The 20,122-nt window shown below is 43.0% G+C and overlaps 1 protein-coding gene across 1 annotated transcript; it reads right to left on the bottom strand.

The window, feature by feature from the left end:
- Nucleotides 1-1,926: 1,926 nt before the first annotated feature.
- C4H6orf62 (chromosome 4 C6orf62 homolog) lies at nt 1,927-8,369 on the bottom strand. Its single transcript, XM_066626303.1, has 5 exons — nt 6,364-8,369; nt 5,601-5,777; nt 4,681-4,806; nt 3,943-4,077; nt 1,927-3,202 (listed from the first exon to the last, which is right to left on the bottom strand). The coding sequence occupies exons 1-5, from the start codon at nt 6,490-6,492 to the stop codon at nt 3,077-3,079; spliced, it is 693 nt and encodes a 230-aa protein (XP_066482400.1). The 5' UTR covers nt 6,493-8,369; the 3' UTR covers nt 1,927-3,076.
- Between the last annotated feature and the right edge of the window lie 11,753 nt (nt 8,370-20,122).

Below are 20,122 nucleotides of genomic sequence, written 5' to 3'. Positions count from 1 at the left end.
GATCAGTGGTGTCAAATAAGGCCTGGAGGCTGGATACAGCCCGCGGAAACTCTTTATCCAGCCCTTTGGCTGTCCCAACACTGCCATCAGTGCACTCAGCTGCTGAGCTAGGCTAAGGTGTCACTGCTAAAGGGCAGCCTGGATAATTGGGCTCTCATATCTTGAAAATATGCTCAATATTTGCGTATTTTCTCTTCTGTAATTAGCAGCCAAGTTCCTAAGTGATGAAAGTGCTTATTTTAGGTCATGACCTGCTTATTAACATCACTTCCTGCTTTATGACATCACTTCTGGCCTTCAGTGGACACCATGAATGCTATTCGGCTTGCTGTATGAAATGAGTTTGACAACCCTGGGATAGAAGACAATGCTGCTTCCTCAGAATACAGCTTCTGCAAAAAAATGGCAAGGTTAGGATTCCTGCTTGTAAATGCAAGAAAAAGTTTGGAAAGATGATCATTCTATGACATATTTGTACCAGAGGGGTCATGAGATTCCCCTACAGCTTGGCAAAAGGACACAGATGCTCAAAGAGCCACAGAGCAAAAGCTCACTGCAAGGTAGTTTGGTAATCAGCATGGGCCCAAAGACAATAGCTCACTACTCACATTGTTCATTTATCACTTTGAATTAGGAACATCCAGCCATGTAAAGTTACAAGGAACTGCTATTGTATCCATTGCATAGTTTAGTGACATTTGGTGTGAGCCAACGGTTGGCAGCCATTCCATAAGGTTGTATCTGAAGATGTGAAAAGATTCATCAGCTCGAGTGGGTTCAACTGCCAATTAGGTCCACTCCTCCCCAAACTAGTGACTATTCCACCTGGTCATTATGCAACGATATGAAAGAAATTTGCTTATTAGCCTATTCCCTGTCTCTTTTGTAGCATATCCCTTTGGAATCAAGCCATTTTAAACTGTAAGTCACCTTGGAGCTTTGGCAGAAAGGTGGTACAGAAGTATACAGCAGTAACTAACAATTACTAAGCACAATTAAAGGAGACAAATCCAAGTGCACAGGGTAGTCTCCTATTGTCAAGAGATGTGACCCAATGGTGGGGAGAATGACTTCAAACTGCCAGAAATTGGAAATAGGCATGATTCTGCCAGTTCTCTCAAACGATACTCTGACATACCCAAGGCCCAATGCTAGCAAAGCTTCATAGCTGCACTATGGGTTATTTACACATAGAATAACTCTATAGAACTCAATTCATATAAATGAAAAGTAGCTTTTACAAGTACTTTTTTACAAGAACAAGTTTCACCTTGTTCTTCTAGGACAGTAGTTCCCAATCTTTACGAGCCCGTGGACTACTGAGGCAAAAATTGGAATTGTCATGGACCACATGCAACCTCCCCACCCCAGCACACACAAAAATACAATTAAATTTGGTAGTCCATGGGGGAGTGCTTGATGAGACACTGGAAGTGCTGACTGTGGTTGTGGACAGTCTGCCTCTGGTGGTCCATGGGGCAACATCTTGCCAAGCTAGAGCTCTTCTACAGACCACAAAGCAAGGGTGGAGAATGGACTGCCCACAACCACAGCTGACATTTCAGTGGTCCATGTGGGAGCTCTCACTCAGTGAATGTTGGAAGCAACAGAAGGCAATCATCACTGTTTCCTGGGACCTCACAAACCGCTTCTCAGGTTCTTATGAACCACTTGTGGTCCATAGACCACAGGTTTGTGAACCACTGTTCTCGTAGGAGATGCTCAAAGATTCCTCTGTTGTAACTGCCCCCACTTAGGAATAAGTATTTCTATGCTCTGCTTGTATTTTGAATTCATCACTATACATTTCCACATGATTAAGCAAGAGACAGTCAACTTACTGTTTGCATGGAGTATGCAGGTCATACAGAACATTACATGTAACATTTGTGCTAGAAGCCGGTGTGATATAAATGAACATAGCAGTCACTGTTCACCTAATTTGTTTATTTCCAATTCCAAACAAAAGCTAAATACAAACTTTAAACAGATAAGCACTAGTTTTACCCAAAGGGAATAGGCTTATACAGATTTACTTCAGTAAAATTACTCAACCCTTAAGCAAAGTATTCTTTGCCAAAACTATACAGTAGTCTTCCTTATGTTCATTGCACAATCTTAAACAAAATAGGTTCTGCCAAAACCAACTTTTGACACCCCAAACAATATTTTACAATTAAATCCACAACTGCTTTAGAATATCTTATTCCTCCCCTCCCCCTCCCCCAAAAAGAACCTCAGAGGGTTTTCCATAAGAAATGTTTTGGAAACCAGTATTTCCTACACAGTTCACCAGCAAGTTTACAAGTCAACTCTCAGAAGAAGAAAAAGATAATCCTCTGCCAACATGGTTTCTGCAGCTGCTTTTAAATTTTAGCTGCTTTAGGCTACTTCAGACTCCAGGTCTGTAAAAGTGTATTCAACTCAACAGAACACTCTACATTTAGTTATACAGCAAACTGGGGAAAGAGATCCAAAAATGAGAATGCCAGTGAACACAAACATGGCCAAGCAAAATAAAAGAGGCAATTGCTGCCTACATGAAATGAGATGCTTTTTTCCCTTAAGAGATTTCTCTCATCTTTAGCCTTCTACTATAATAGCCATAGACCTATTCATCAGAATGAATCTGACAGAGCTGATACAATCATGTTACTTGCAAAGCTTATAAGGCTTTTACATCATTACATTCACTTCTCACCCTATGAATACTGATATTAAGGGGCATGACCAGCACAAATGGGAACACCACCATAAATGATCACTTTGTGCTCTCAGATACATTTCTTTCAGTGTATAACAGTCCCTTCATTTCACATTTTGGTAGGATGCTCATACAAAGCAGAAATATGCAGAGCATTCTCTTTCACAAGGTCCATGCAGAAAACATCTAAAAAAAATTTAAAGTTCTGAGATACAAATGATAAAAGAAAATAATCCAGGATGATCAAGTTCCACGATGGATAGTGTTCTGAACATGTGTCCATTTTCTTCTATTCCAAAAGAATAAATGGCGAGAAAAGTGAAAACTGCACTCCTGCATTCTGTGATCTTCCCCATTTTGCTGGCCAGTACCCTATTCTGGCATGTAAGGACGGAGGTGATCCTCTATGGTACCAACCGCCCAGTGCGTGAGCTGCTCCTGTGGCAGATACAGGCAGATGCTGCATAACTTGAAGATTGTAGCTTTGTTTTTTGGAGTCTGGAAAAAGATGAAGATTGATTTCAGAATCAAGTAGCTTTTATAAACACTTTCTGGAAAAGCAAACTTATCAAACTGCTTTCAACTCATGCTTCCAGGAACAACAAAAGATGCAAGTAAAAGATATTAACAAAATCAAAACAGAATGTAATATTTTGTATGGTATTTGCAGAGTTCAGAACCTGAGATCTAAAGTTCTAACCTCGACTTTTCCAACCAGTAGGGCTATGCCAAATGCTTTTCCCAAGTGTGTATAAGCCCTTATTATATTTAAAAAGCAATACTCTGTACCCCAGTGAACAACAAACACTGTCGAAACACACACATCCAGATCATCATTCTCTCAGTTCTATATCTGAGGAACAATACACACAACATGAATGTTTCTCTCCACTCGCTAAGCAAAGAAAGCGCAGCACTGACAGCCATACAATACATGTTGCTTATCACCTTGTTCCAGGGTTAATGGCGTATGATGTATATTATAGGTATGCCATAAAAAGGAACCCTGACTAAGAAATTACTAATTATTAAAAAGGAAAAATGAACAATTGAAAAGGAATTACTAATTATAGCACATCAATACGTATTGTGCATTATATAGATATTTAAACCATGCTAGTATTGTACCATGGTAACTGAATTTATTTGAATCTCTTGCTTGTGTTTAAACTATGCATAGTTGTTAAATCAAACCAGCAAAACAAATACAAGGAGAGTATATGTTCAATAGCCTTCACCTGCAAGTGCTGTCTGTCAATGAAGAGAAACACTGACTGGTTTGGGTTGTTGATAACAATTCCAGTCTTGTCCTTTCGGCTCAGAACATGCAGAAACTGTTTTTCATAGTCACCATGATGAAATTCAAACCTGGCCTGTGGGAAATAAAATATTTAGTGTGAAAAAAATAATTTAATTTAAAATAAGATATATAAGAACACTAATTCAAAACTAAGACATTCATATTCATCAATATACTTAAGAGTGGAACAGAAGAGATTTAGACAGCTTGCAACCATAACCACTGAGGTGTAACAGTTTAATGGGACAATAATCTGTCAAGACACCTATATTGTCCTTAGGAGAAAAAAAAAAGAACAAGTGCTCCAAGTTTAATTTTACATTAACACAATTTGGGTGCATATTCTAGATGCAGCACTCAATATACAAGAAATATTGGTGAAGGTTTTTGATTAAAACCAAGACAAAAAGGCCTTGCAAATTGCCACAAGAATTAAATCTTATATACTCCAAGTAGTACTTATTTCTGATCTTAGACTCAAAACATCTACGCATGTACATCCATAGACAGTATTTAGTCTTGTCTTTACACTAGCACTTACAATGGAAAAAAGGGGAAGGGAGAGAAACAGTAGCTTTCTAATGTCAAACAAAAGAAAAAAGACTGAATTTTGTTAAGAAGTGCTAATATCTTACTAGGGTTTTATCAGCACATCACTTGAAAATATAAATCATACCTGAACAGGCCTAAAGGGCTCATCATCAGATCCCTTCCACCTTGAAAAAAGAAGACAGACTATCTTCTCAATATCATTCCGAGGCCAAAGTATAAAGTCCATCTCCTGTGTACAGCCAATGACATCCTGAAAAGAGGAAAGTTCAATGATTGATGTCCAACAGTCCAGAGCAAGAACTCATTTGTGGAGAAGCAACGGTAACCAGAATTCAGATTGCACGTCTAGCCATACATGCACATTAGATTTTTTTATTTTGACTTTATTTTTATGTGCAACAACACAACTGACATCTACTTGCTATCTAGTTGTCAATCTGCATTTTTAGTGTGGGAAACAGCCCAGTCCTATGATGTTGTGGTAGTAAATAGGTAATCACATGAACTATTGAAATATGCCTTTTCCAACTTCTTCCAGTATTAATTCTGTCCCTTGACGTTTTATCAAATGGATCTTATGTTAAACGCAGGGGTAAGAAAATAAATGAAAAAGTTGTAAAAAGAAAAATATAATTAAAACTATTATACAAAAGCAAACACTAAATATTCTAGTTATAGCTCATGTGTTGCATTTCCTTCTATATGAAAGAACCTAAAATTCTCTATGTCCAAACAACTTTGAACCTCTTATTTATATAAACAGCAGTTCAACCATTCCATTTTACATAACTAACTCCTTTAAAAACAGAGGGGCATTTCCAAGAGCCATTTGTCATATTTATATAGAGTAGTCTGTTCAAAGGAAAGAAAACTGAGGAAATCACAATAAGTACACACAAGTCATTGGGTCCAACTACAGGCAGTTCTTTTGAGTCCCACCCTTGTACACATCTAGATGTTTTATTTGGAATCACAAGTGGAATCAAGAGATTAACAAAACTTTAACCTTTTCAAAGAGCAGACAAGCAAATGAATGAATTTTACCCTGCGCATAGACTGATAGCGGGGTGCATGTAGCTGTACTATATCCTTTTGTAGAAGCTCAATGGAACTTTCCAAGGAATAGCTGGAATCCCGCACACCTTTCAGGATATTTTCTTCATAATTATTGGTCATGACTGGAATCACTTCAGACACTTCAAAGAGTGCTGACTTTTTCCTCTAACAAAAAAAAAACCAAAGTGAGTATGTTGCATTTGATTCATTTCTATGCATTTCAATACTTTTAATACTTAAGAAATTAAGATTGAACGTATCTATATCAAAAGAACTGGGGGAACCCCAAAACTTAAAGGATTCAATCAGTCATACTTAGCAGTTAAGCACATACATGCAAATCATAACTCCCATGGAAATCAACATGGCAAAAGCTGAACATTTGCTGGATTACACTCCATATCTAGATTTAACTTTCAAATTTGTTCCCCACCACAACATACAATATTAATTCACAACCTCCTTTTACATTACATTTCAAAATTTGAAGATTCTTAATGTGCCTGTTGTCTAAAAACAGTGCAAACTTAACTCAAAGTGACATCAAAAGGAGGCTCAATACTAAATATGGACTTAAGCACTCATTAATAAAAACAATATGAAAACTACAGCCTAAATCTGATATCAAAAAAACAGTCAAAGGTTTGTACTTGTGTTCTCCACAATCAGTTTCAGATCATTTTTGATAATTCTAACAAAAGTTTCAAATTCAGTTAACATACAAGTCTGAAAGAAAGAGAAATGAAATTACCTTGTCTTTGAATACAAAGGCAATATACATCTTGAAATCAAACTGGTCAGCTAGAGACTCTTTTTTCTTTTTAAGCTGAGCACGAAGTCTGTTCAGAGCTTGTTTCTTCCGGGAGTTTGGGTCCCCCATTTTGTAATACAGGTGGTACTAAAGCCTTTGGAAACCGTCACTAAACTATGGGCCTTTTTTTCATAAGACTTGAGTACAACAGAAACAAGTCATTTTATTCCTGCTAATACCACTGAATAGATAAAACATGGGTGTAACCCAAAAAAATTTCACCTCAGGCAATTGTTTTACAAGACTGTCTTATTAGAGGGGTCATAAAACAAAATAAGTAGTAGTCCAACCATCATTGGACAAGGAGAGTTTGCACAGTATTATCAAAACCCGAAGAAATTTGAAAATACACTGATATACACAGTTTAAACCACAGGAATAAGTGGGCAAGAATGGGAAAAAAATCTTATCACAATTTGCGTGTATAATAAAAAGCAATAATGGGCACGGCCCCAATCCATTTGGGCACTGGTTGTTTTTTCTTTGCCCCAACCAAAACAAAAACTCAAACAAAAACTGAAACTAAAGACAGTGTACAATCCCACCCAGATTCATGACTCTGCTGATTATTCTCAAGATTTCTGCTATTGCTATGCTGCCTGGCTTTTAAGAATGGTTAGACTTGGTAGAAAGCAAAGAAGGGAGTGCAGAAGAGGAGTGGATGTCCTGGGAGGTAAGACGTTTCCCTACCAACAACAAAATCATCAACCACAGACAACAACAGGGTGCTGGTTTGCTGAGGAGCAAGGAGTTTGGAAAACAGCAGAGTCATTTCTAACTTCATCCTGCTCATCCTCAGGCACATGGTCACCCTGAGGCTGTGTCTGTCAGAAAGAAGAGGGATCATGGTGGCCATTGGTAAAACGGTGGAGGGAAAGCTTTGAATCCCAAGATGCCCCCCTAAACAGGGAGAGAGACCTACACCCCCCAGTAGCCTGCCTGCCTATCGCCCTCCCTCCGTGAGGCTAAAAGCGCCTCCCTCTGTTTGGCACCGCGGTTCAACTGAGGCTGGGCATGGCTGATGCGGTCGGCCTCCGCCTGGGGGTGGTGGTGCTCTTCCTCGCTCCAACACTGGAGAGGAAGAGGAGGGCCTGTGTTCAGCGCAGCGGGGTGGGGGTGTCACGCCGTCTACAGTCTGGGAGTCCCTCCTGCATTCACAGTCAGGGTCTTTTTCAATTTAAAAAAGAGACAGAACATTAGATTTTTTTCCTAGTGCAAAAAAAAAACAACCCCAATAACAATTTGCACCGGAGTTTTAAAAAGGATTAATTACTATTTTTTGCTTACAAAGTTGCGCTTAAGTCAATGAGGGGGACCCAGACTCGCAGGCAGCCCCGCGGGACTGTCAGCCCGCCCTTCCCCCGGAGCGCTGGCTCAGCCCGGGTGTCATCCACCCTTCGGCAGCCTCCTTCCCAACAGCTAGAGCTTCCCGGGCTCGGGCGGCAGCAGAGCCCAGAGCGGGACGGACGGGACTGCGGCTGGGCGCGGGCTAGTCGCTACCCGCAGCCGGCGGGCGCGGGCGGAGCAGTAGAGGCGGCGGTGGCGGCGCTGCTGGCGGCGCGGGCGGGAGCCATGTCAAGATAAGGCCGCCCAGAGGCCGCCCAGCTCCCCCATCCCCGCTGCGCTGTGCACGGTGACCGGGCCGCCCGCTCTGCCGCTGCTCAGCCCCAGCAGCCTGGTCCCCATGGCCTACGCTGGGCGCCCCGGAGCCGCCGGGGGTGGCCTAATGGTGGCGGCGGCGGCGGCGAGAGGAGGCGGCCCTGCGCTACGGGCTCCGGCGGCGGCGGGAGGCAGGGAGCGACCGGAGCCCCCGCCTGTCCCCTCGCGGGCGAAGGAAACGGCGCTCGGTCTCTGGGGCCGGACGACGCGGGACCGGGACCAGCACAGGCGCAGCCGAAGCGAGTCCCTCAAAATGGCAGCCGCCGCCGCTCCTGCTCGCCTGAGTCACACAAGGCGCGCCCCGCCCCGGCCCACCGCGCAGGCGCGCTCTGGCGGGCGCTACCATCTCCACCCCGCCGGAGGGGGGACGAGGCAGGGAAGTGGTTCGGCCCTCATGAGGTCCCGTCCTTTTGCATGGCGACACCCGCGCTTCAGTGGAACTGACTTCCAGGGACAGCAGGGAGGCTGCAGTCCTGTGCGAACTTTCCTGGGAGTAAGTGCCATTGACCAGAATGGCACTGACTTCTGAAACATGCAGTGATGAGGCTGCAATCCCAGCCACACTTTCCTGGGAGTAAACTCCATTGACTAGAATGGGACTTACTTTGAAGTAGACATGCAGTGGATTGGGCTATGAGGCTGCAATCCCAGCTTCACTTTCCTGGGAGTAAGCTCCATTGACTAGAATGGGACTGACTTCTGAGTAGGCAGGCATAGGGCTGGGATGTATGCACAGCATTGGATAAGGTCTGCAAGGGGAATCCGAGAAAGATTTAACTTGAACATCAGTCTGATTGATTTATGTGTATTTACTTGTGAGTAAGCAGTGTTCTGCAGCGCAAGCCTATGGGTGGCTTCACTGTACTGTATCTGGCTTTTACTGGCCTTAGATTTACCAACCCGGAAACTATTGCCCAATCCTATGTATGTCTACTCAAAAGTAAGGCCCATTGTGTTCCATGGGTCTTACTTCCAGGAAAGTGTGGCTAGGATTGCAGCCCAAGAGTCCAGTGTGTTAGGACCCACTCCTAGCCAACTTTTCAGCACCTTTACAGTGCTTTACACTTTACAGTGCTGCTGTAATGCAGCCCCAAGGTAAGGGAAAAAATGTTCCCTTATCTTGAGGAGGCCTCTGTGACTGTCCCTCCACCCCCACCCCACCCCACTGGCACAGGAAAATTGGATAGGATTGGGCCCTTAGTCTGCAATCCTAAACATATTTACATGGAAGCAAGTGCCAGTGAAACATGGGATTTACTTCCAAGTAAACAAGTATAAGCATTTGCTGTTAAGTGTGCCTTTTTTTGGTTTAGGCGGCTTTGAAATCCACATGTTGCAATTTGTCTCTAGAAGCACAGCAGTAGCTTTTAAGGGGGGGAGACAACTACATCCAACTGTATGTCTCTCTGCAAGTATCACAGAAATGCAACAACCAGTCTCCTCTTTTTCAGCCATTTCTACCCAACGTTGTATACACAAACAGGGACACAATGTGTACGCATGTGGACCATGCATTGGCTGCAATATATCCTTTGCACCTTGAACTCGAAGTAAGTCTAACTGAACAGAGGACTTTCTTCCAAGGAAGCATGCAGAGGATTGCATGGGTTGAGTTGGTAAGACTTCACTGCTCTTTACAATTGCAATCAGTCCCCTAATTGAAGTCTGGTCTGATAAAGCCTGGCCAGTCCTGTACAACTGGAAAGCGGAGATGCTGCCCAACCAACAGAAACGGGGCCCTTGCAAAGCGTGCCATTTCCCAGCCGCGCCTCTTGCTCTCAAGTTGCTACTTGTGTTTATTGGCAAAGGCTCTGCAGGGCGACCTGCTACTGCAGGCGCGGCATGTCTCTCTCTCTGGTGCAGCTGTTAAAAGAAAAAGTCTATCAGGAGACAAGGTGGTCCTTCTCCACCTCCTCCTGTCCACAGCAGCTATACAACAACTGTCCACTGAGCAGCTGTGATGATCCCTTCCAAGCCTGGCCAGCCAAGGGAATGGGAGCCCAATCCTAGGCATGTCTACTCAGAAGTAAGTCCCATTCTAGGCAATGAAGCTTACTCCCAGAAAAGTGGGGATAGGATTGCAGCCTGTGAGCCCAACCCTAGGCAAGAATACTCAGAAGTAAGTCCCATTCTAGTCTATGAGGCTTACTGCCAGGAAAGTGGGGATAGGATTGCAGCCTGTGAGCCCAACCCTATGCAAGAATACTCAGAAGTAAGTCCCATTCTGGTCAGTGGGGCTTACTCCCAGGAAAGTGGGGATAGGATTGCAGCCTGAATGAATTGTTTTCGCTTGTTAAAACCTCACTCCGCAGCCCCGGTGGCGAATGATGGCGCGCGCCCCCCACACCTTTCTTTAGATTGACCAAGGTGGGGGGAAGGTTTGAATATCTGCCCAGAGACAATCTCCATCCTCTGGCATCGCCCCGCCCTCTCCATTCTGACGTCAGACCGGACCAGTTCCACCTGCCTCTGCCAGCACATGCTCCCCACTGGAGTGCCTAGTAGCTGTGACTGTGGCACCCAATGGGGGAGCTCCCTTCAGTCTCTGTGATTTTCCCTTTTCTTGCAAAGACATATATCTGGACTTTCAGAAGGCGTTTGAGCCTTTGGTCTCTCACAAAGGCTACTGAAAAAACTCCACAGTCAGGGAATTAGAGGACAGGTCCTCTCATGGATTGAGAATTGGTTGAAGACCAGGAAACAGAGAGTGGGTGTCAGTGGGCAATTTTCACAATGGAGAGAGGTGAAAAGCGGTGTGCCCCAAGGATCTGTCCTGAGGTGCTTTTCAACCTCTTCATAAATGACCTGGAGACAGGGTTGAGCAGTGAGGTTGCAAAGTTTGCGGAGGACACCAAATTTTTCTGAGTGGTGAAGACCAGAAGTGATTGTGAGGAGCTCCAGAAGGATCTCTCCAGACTGGCAGAATGGGCAGCAAAATGGCAGATGCGCTTCAATGTCAGTAAGTGTAAAGTCATGCACATTGGGACAAAAAATCAAAACTTTAGATATAGGCTGATGGGTTCTGAGCTGTCTGTGACTGATCAGGAGAGAGATCTTGGGGTGCTGGTGGACAGGTCGATGAAAGTGTCGACCCAATGTGCGGCGGCAGTGAAGAAGGCCAATTCTATGCTTGGGATCATTAGGAAAGGTATCGAGAACAAAGTGGCTAATATTATAATGCCATTGTACAAATCTATGGTAAGGCCACACGTGGAGTATTGTGTCCAGTTCTGGTCGCCGCATCTCAAAAAAGACATAGTGGAAATGGAAAAGGTGCAAAAGAGAGCAACGAAGATGATTACGGGGCTGGGGCACCTTCCTTATGAAGAAAGGCTACTGCATTTGGGCCTCTTCAGCCTAGAAAAGAGGCGCCTGAGGGGGGACATGATTGAGACATACAAAATTATGCAGGGGTTGGACAGAGTGGATAGGGAGATGCTCTTTACACTCCCACGTAACACCAGAACCAGGGGACATCCACTAAAATTGAGTGTTGGGAGAGTTAGAACAGACAAAAGAAAATATTAATTTACTCAACGTGTGGTTGGTCTGTGGAACTCTTTGCCACAGGATGTGGTGATGGTGACTGGCCTGGACACCTTTAAAAGGGGATTGGACAAGTTTCTGGAGGAAAAATCCATTATGGGGTATTGTGTATGCACAACCTCCTGATTTTAGAAATGGGTTATATCAGAATGCCAGATGCAAGGGAGGGCACCAGGATGCAGGTCTCTTGTTATCTGGTGTGCAACTTGGGGCATTTGGTGGGCCGCTGTGAGATACAGGAAGCTGGACTAGATGGGCCTATGGCCTGATCCAGTGGGGCTGTTCTTATGTTCTTATGCCTGTTACATGACGGAGTGTTACGACCTCTGCTTTTGTGTGTGTGATTTAACAGCCCAGACCTGCTGTGCACCTTTTGCAAGAAGCTGCACTCCTATGCACACTTTCCTGGAAGTAAGACCTATTGGACATAATGCAACTTACTTCTGAGTAACTATGCTTAGACTTGTACCCCAAGTCCCACTGCAGTGCTTACTCATGCTCTGAGTAAGCATGCATAGTGAAAACATGTCATTTACATATATGTTTTATTATTTATATAGCTCACTGAGAAGCAGGCTATCATCAGGCTGACTAGGCCAATGGTGATTCTGGCCCTCATTAGCACCCCAGGCCAAGACTGAAGGCTGCCACCACCCCCACCAGCAACCTGCCACCTCCTGCCTCACTTTCAGAGGCTCAGGGAGGCAGCACGCTTGTGAAGGCCTCAAAGGGTTGAAAAAACCACTTCTGGTTTCAGGGAAGGCCTTCAGAGGGCCAGGAGAGGATTAGGGAGGCCATGCACTGCTTCCCTGGCCCTCAAAATGCCTTTGGGAAAAAGGCACAGGGTGGCGCGGGGGGGGGCACTGTAGGGGTGGTATGGCACCAATTCCGCAGCCTAGCGCCTAGGGCATTTGTTCTTCTTGCCCCCCTCAGGTACACCACTGGACATGGCTGAAGCCTAGGAGCTTTGCAGGGGCCTGTCATTATACTCTCAAAATGTGCTTTCCTGAAGAGTTCTACTCATACAATGAAACTTTTAAAAATTGTGAATAGTATTCATCAGGAGACCTTCAAAATGGATATAGGGCTATATATTGCAATCTAGTACCTACCGTACTAGGATCAAGCTGTCAGCAGTAGTGGGGTGAAAGATTGAAGTTCTAAAGGGGTCCCAAAACACCTAAAGGTCTTGGGACCCCAGCCATGAGTTAATACGTCCCTGCTAATGAGTTACATTTATTTAGTGAGGTCTGCATCCTGCCTTTCCTTCAAGCAGGTCAGAGTAGTGCAGCATATGTGGGTTTTCTAGGGGACTACAGTTTTTTTAAATGTAGTACTTATTTTATATTTGGTACTGATAATACTTTATAGTTTATTCTACATATAATAAGGAATGTGTATACATCACAGGTACAGTATATCAAATTAATCAAATAATTAAAATGCCTCTCTTGGGAACAAAAGCATATTTTCCTTCTGTCTCAATGCCACAGTGTGAAAATAAATATTGGCTGCACAACAGATACTCCTGAAAACAAACCCAGCCTGCAATCCTATAAGACAATGGTTCTTAATTTGGGGAGGGGGCCATGGACCCCTTTGAGATTCTGATGAAAACCATTGATACCCTCCCCAGAAAAATGCACATAGGCATACTTTTTTTGCACCCTGCTAACAGCCCCCCCAGCTCATAAATAGGTGGAGTCCATGGACCTCTACTTAAGAACCCTTGCTATAATACTTTCCTGAGAGTAAGCCTCACTGAACCCAATGGGACTTACATTTGAGTAGATGTGCAGATTGTAAGGTTACATAAGCTAATGAAATGTTAGTGTTACAGTGCCATCTAGTGGAAATGTGATGACTTCTCAATACAGATTCAACAAAAGCAGGGAAATTTCAATTTACTATACAGTGCTGTACCTTTTAATTTGAGAAATATGAGCTGGAATGCACTTTTGGATATTTATTTAAATGTATAAACTGTCTTCATCCCAAAAGTTCAGGATCAATAACAACTAATAAAGTTTTTTAAAATCAAATTAACATCCAATTAAAACTGCATAATAATAGCTGGCAACCTTCAGTCTCAAAAGACTATGGTATAAGCCTACAGCACCCAGGATTCCCAGGTGGTCTCCCATCCAAGTACTAAAGCAACACAATTTCTAGGAATTTCATCTCTGCCACCCCCACCCCCACCAAGACTCATTGTGCTTCTCAAACTCTGGAAGAGTTTGAGAAACGCTGGTATAAGCCTAAACTAAAAAGCAATTCCTAATCAGAATGTCTTACAGTGTTTTTAAAGTGTACTTGGCTTTGAACTTGATGGTCTCTGGGGAAGGGTAGCTATAGAAATTCCATGCAATAACTGAGAGTGCCTCTCTGCATACTCTCAGGGCCCAATCCTATCCAACTTTCCAGTGTTGATGCATCTGCAGTGCAGCCCGTAATTAAGGGAATGAACATTCCCTTGAGGAGATCTCCATGACTGCCCCCCCCCCACCTTAGGATGCAGCGCATTCTCCATTGGCTTGGCTGCATCAGTGCTGGAAAATTGGATAGGATTGGGCCCTTAGAACATGCAGATTGGGCCCTAAAAATCCAGACTCAGGGCCCAATCCTATTCAATTTTCCAGTGCCGGTGCAACCATGCCAATGAGGGCCTCTTCACACATTACATTTTTAGATGTGCATTTTTTTACTTATTTTCAAAAATGTAATTAACAACCTTTATAACCTTAACCCTGGAGCCCTTCAACTCTACCAATGTGCCAATAATATACCCCACTCAAATTGTTATTTCTAAAGTTTTCTTTTGTTTAAAACAAATAAAAACACAAAAACAGCATTTTGGTATTTAACCCATATCTGTCCACATGTCCTACAGGCAGCACCTATACATTGCGGGTGTACACTCACTGGCCCAGATGGGTTTTTAGATATTTTCCAGAAATTAAAATAGATTACTTTTCCAGTTAGAAATAATACTGTGGCTGCACCTGCTGACAATATATCACCTGCCTAGTTAACTTTTAAATGTTTAAAATTAATAAAAATGAGAACTTGGAATAAAAACACATTACTGCTTTATGTCTTTCAAACAATGAAATTTGTGAAAAAATAAAACCATTTTCAAACACCCCTAGTTATTCCAAATGAACTTCAGAGTAAATCTGATGAAAAATGCAGTACATGACATTAAAAATTTTTTAGCTGTGCAACAAGGGTTGTTAAATTTGCTGGCCCCGGCTGGTTTCTGCAGCATGTATAGGAGACCTCTGTTTAGAAGGTCACTGCCAGGCTTGAGGTCATAAAGAAAGGAAAATCTTTATTGAAGGAATTAAACAATTGGGTAGGAGAGAGAGAGACATATACCCTGTCTGTCTAGCTGAGCATTGAGAGAGAGAGAGAGAGAGAGAGAGAGAGGTCAACCTGAGAATAGCAATCTGCATATTAAAAGGTACTGGCAATCAATCAAATTGATCTAATCAAATATGAGCTACATGCATGGGAAATCACATCTATGAGCATTAATCCATGTGGGGTTTGCGACCACACATTCACACCAGGGGTTTATCTGTGGAAAAAGTCATGCTTGCCTTTTCTCCAGAGCTCCCAATCTTCCTTCCTGTATCTGCATGTAAGCCTGACAGCACATGCCTGCTGAAAGGGACAGAAGTTTCCGCCTGAGGGTTTGTCCTTTATGCAGTGCAATCTTAACTTGCAGGCCAGTGGGCCTGCACTGTATCCAGTGCACTGGCATAGCTGTGCCAATGGAACGTGTGCTGCACCCTGCAGTTGGGGGGTACTCACGGAAGCCTCCTCAAGGTAAGGGAATATTTGTTTCCTTATCTAGGAGCTGCATTGCTCTTATGTCGGTGCTGGAAAGTGGGTTAGGATTGCGCCCTTAATTTCTGTAAGGCAGCTGCATCATGTGCCATCAAAGGCAGGAATGAATCAAACCAAAATAAAATCCTGTAATATCTGAAAACTTTGGGCATTATTAATGGCATGTTATTATTTACATTGTGCTTTAATAAATTTGCCAAGTTCTTTATAACATTTGTAACATTTATTTTGCTCAGCCTCACAGCAATTCTTATTATAGATCGGCAGTCATGAGAACATTTTCTTGCTCCATTAAGATTAGCAGTGAACAACTTCTATGTAAAAGGATTTAGAATTAAAATGCCAAAAGCATACTGAGAGCTAATGTACCTGACTGCCATGCTTATAATGGCTGCTTCCTCTTGCAATGTGGCCAAAGGGTAGCCAAAAGGCCCACATCTGATAGAGGATCCAGCTGGCTAGGCCAAGCCCTGAACCCTCAGTACCAGTGGTGATGGTAGTGCCCAATGCATCATCAGAGTCAAGTGGGGGTACCATAGCAGATCCTGTACAGGGCTTTGCCATGGGGCTCCCAACAGCCTGGCACTGGCAGTTAACAAAGGTGTTTTTACCTCGGAACGCACCTGGGGCATCATGCTTACTTGGCACTGGTGTTCCAGAAGTTCAAGGGTGATGTAATACATCACCCCTGACCTTCCAGGCCCTCTCATTGGTTTAAATGTGAAAAGCTTTTTAAAATCCCTTTGCCGATTTCTGGATCCTTTTGGACACAGACAGTGTGCACTCTTGCCACCTAGTGGCAAAAACATGATTGAGGTGAGAGTGTGTGCCTGCTGGGCCCAAAGTGGCCTGCAAATCACCAAAGGAGGTTTGGGTGGTATTGTGTCATCCCCTTGCACCCAGGGTGGCTTGCTCCCATCACCTCCACATTGTGATACCACTGGCACTGAACATTTGCAATCCCAAAGCAGACTTTTGCAATACAGCATCTTTGCCAGGAACACCATGAAACAGAGGTGATGTTTTAATAAAGCACACTGATAAAGCTCCTGAAAATGGTGGAAACCAAACCCATCTTCCAGTTCAAGCAGTGGACTTGTGTGTGCTTTAAAGCACTAAAGCCTAGTTAGAGGATCAGCACCATTGGCCCACCATCAAAGGCCCAATGCCCTCAGAAGGGCCAGTTGTTGATCTCTTAGAGCATCCCTTGTCTACAGTCTTTGTGAGGTGGTGGCAGAGCATCTCCTTCAGGGCCCATCCAGTTAGGAGGTGGCTTGTGGAAGACCTGCCTGCTTTGAAAGAAGTGTTCATTTCAATAGGACTTCCTATTACAAACTCTGAAACTTTGGTTTTACCCATCTTGTCTGCACATATTGGCTACCCTATAAGCAAGAATAGTAAACACTGTACTGCTACAAGAAGGGGTACATAATCTATTAGTATGAATAAGTGAGGCTATTCTTGGGTTCTGAATAAAAGCCAACAAAAGACAACATGTTATTTGCCACAACTAGTTTAAAATAGTGCATTCTTTTGCATAGCAAGCCATCAAATTGGCTGAACTCAAGGGGAAAATTCACTGTTTGTTCAAGTCTCTATTGAAATGCAAACGGTCTTAATACCAGGTGAATTAATTTGTTTTGAAGCACACAAACCGAAACCCATTCTGTTATGTAGAAATGAGCAAAAAAAAAAAATTGAGATTGGCAAAATGTTTAAATGAACAGAAATGTCACAACATGTTTTTATATATGCCCAGCCTTTGCGCTGAATAGGCTGAGGTCAAGTGATGTAACCTGAAACGTTTCTGTTGGATTTCTGCTATTAATTATATGGTGGTTCCCACAAATGAGGCTATCATCTAGCTTCTAAATGACTGAAGAAAAGTTCTTTCAGACCTAAAGCAAGGGATTCTTTACAAATCCTTCCAACCTGAAGAAAGTATGAAGAACTTTAACTGAAGAATAATAGTGAACAATGGGAAAACTTTCTCATCGGGATAAGAGGGAGTGGCTCTATTATTTTGAACACCTGGCCAGCACATCCATAGCCAAGGACAGATTAAAGGAAAAATAAACAGAAACCCAGATTTACTACATGAAAGTGACCTTATTACCTCAGCCATTTGTTAAAACCTCTTCAACAAATGTCAGCTCAGTGACAATAGTATTAGTATAAATCTAAGCTGGTCTCCAAATATCTCCACTCTTAACCCTAGTTCTCACAAACAGCATATGAAGTGGTGAAGAGATTGCTCTCAAGACATTCTGTACATGCTCCATACCTCTCACACCCTTCATGGACAACTTTTGTCTTTTCAGACCAATGTTGTCCTTCAGGAGTGGAGCTATGGAGCACAGGGATAGGGCTTGCTGGGATGCTCCTAGACCAGTAGTTCCCAAATGTTTGAGGACCAGGACCCACTTTTTAAAACCACACTCTATCAGGACCCACCTAGGTTTATAAAACTAAAAAAATGAGATCTAGAAAGAAAATTATTTATTTATGTATAAGTAATAATAACCGGAAAAGAAGACCCTCAAACATTTATTTCCCTATATTTACACATGATTGCAAACTGCAGGAGCAGAGCTCTTCGCAGGGTAATTACCAACTTCAGTATCTGATTTTTGAATAGCCTCAGAGCTTGAGGCAATTAATTATCCAATCCTTCCTTCACCCTTTGGCAACTCACCAAAAATCAGGTCATGACCCACCAGTGGGTCCCGACCCACAGTTTCGAAACCACTGTCCCAAACTGCGACAGTGTCCACACTTACAGCACATCTAATGAGAGCTAAATGGTCCCTGGATCATGGCACTTCAGACTGAATATGGGAGACTGCAAGATTGAATATATTACAGCAATAACAACAAAACTACCTGCACAGAAACTACAGTTTGGAAAAAGAGTTATCTATTTTTCTCTCTGCTGTGCTATATTTGTATCTGCAGGGAAGCATTCATCCTAATGGACCCCCAGCTGCAGTGTGACGTGGTACAGTCCAGGAACAATTGTAACACCTCACTTACTGGTTGTGTCTCTTCAATATTATAATTTCCTCACACTGGGATTACTCTCAGTACTAAATAAATACCCAGCAGTGTTTCTTGCTTGGGCTTATCACTTCCACAGCAAACTTGTCTGTACAGGAATAGTAAGTTTTGGTGTATGTTTGGTCATTAGCAACTGTCTCCCTCAGGGGGCTATATGTGCCATGCACCTTAAAGTGCATAACGTGGCAGCTTGTGTGGTTGCCGGAGGTTGGCAGTTTGACTCTGTCAGACCACTGCTTCGGCAGCTGCATTGGGTACCACTTTGTTTCTTGCCTTGGACCCAATTTAAGGTGCTGGTTTTCACCTTTAAAGTCCTTGACAGCTTGGGACCAGTGTATTTGAGAGACCACCTTCTTCCATACAATCCAGTCCATTCTCTTCAGTCATCTGAGACAGCCCTGTTGGTTGTGCCACCACCAAGAGAGGTTAGGGGGATGGCAGTCAGAAATAGGACCTTCTAGGTGGTGGTGCTTGTTCTGTGGAATTCCCTTCCCTTTGAGCTGAGAACAGCTCCTTCATTGCTAACCTTCTGGTGAGGCCTGAAGACTTTATTCCAGAAAGCCTTTGGTGCCTGCTTAAAGGGTATGATGACTGATTTTAGTAATTAATTTTTTTAACTGATAGTTTTTATCACTGCTGCTGTTTGACTTTTATTATCTATTTTATTGTTTTATCTGTATTTTAATTAATTAATTAAATACATTTTATCCAGAGTTTTATTATCTTTTATGTATTTTAATTGTTGTTAGCTGCCTAGGGTGTTATCTGGGGAGAAAGGCAGGGTATAAATAGAATGAATAAATAATAAATAAAGAATGCCCAGACATAGAATCTGTACCTTGGTGCCAAGGAATGCCAATGAGGTATTCAAGGCCTTTTATACTAAATAATTACAGAGTTGACCAAAATGGAACAAAACAGAAAAGTCAAAGATCATCTACCCTAAGGAATTTGTGTATCACACAGTACAAAGCACACTATGGAGTAAACATCCAAGTATTATTGAGAGGCGTGTCATGTTTCTTTTACTCAAGCCCGTATTTTTTGGATGTGTAACTTCCACTGGAATTCCAAGACAGAATGTGCTTTAGCATACAGAAGACATGATGAATAGTAGCCAAATTTCTAGGATAACCTTTATGAATCCTGAAACAGATAATATCAGGGTGCAGCCAAGTCAGTTGCTGGCTAAGGATCTATTAAAAGTTGAACTGGCCCCCAGTACCATAAAGCCACCACAGATTCTCCCCCATTCACCAATGGAAGAGGGGTTGGAGGAGCTATTGGTAAGCTTGGGGGCTCCAGTGTGAGATTTTGTCCCAGGTTCTCCAACAACCTGATGGTGGTACTGTCAGGGTTAGGACATAACCCAAGTGACATTTGCAGGCCTGAATAAGGTAGGGCCTAATGTATGTGAATTGCTGAGTCACCAGGACTCAGGTGTAAAGTGAACTAGCTGATGCAATCAAAGAGATGAGTCAAAGAGATGATGTCTCCCATCATGAGACAGGGTGTGGCAGGAGGAGGAGACACCACCCATCCTGATTCATGCACAGAGCTTTATAAGAAAGACTGTGAGAGCCCT

The sequence above is a fragment of the Tiliqua scincoides genome, chromosome 4 (assembly GCF_035046505.1).
Source record: "Tiliqua scincoides isolate rTilSci1 chromosome 4, rTilSci1.hap2, whole genome shotgun sequence".
NCBI classification, from domain to species: Eukaryota; Metazoa; Chordata; class Lepidosauria; order Squamata; family Scincidae; genus Tiliqua; species Tiliqua scincoides.
Note: the sequence above shows the minus strand (reverse complement) of the source record. Positions and strands in the feature narration are given on the sequence as shown.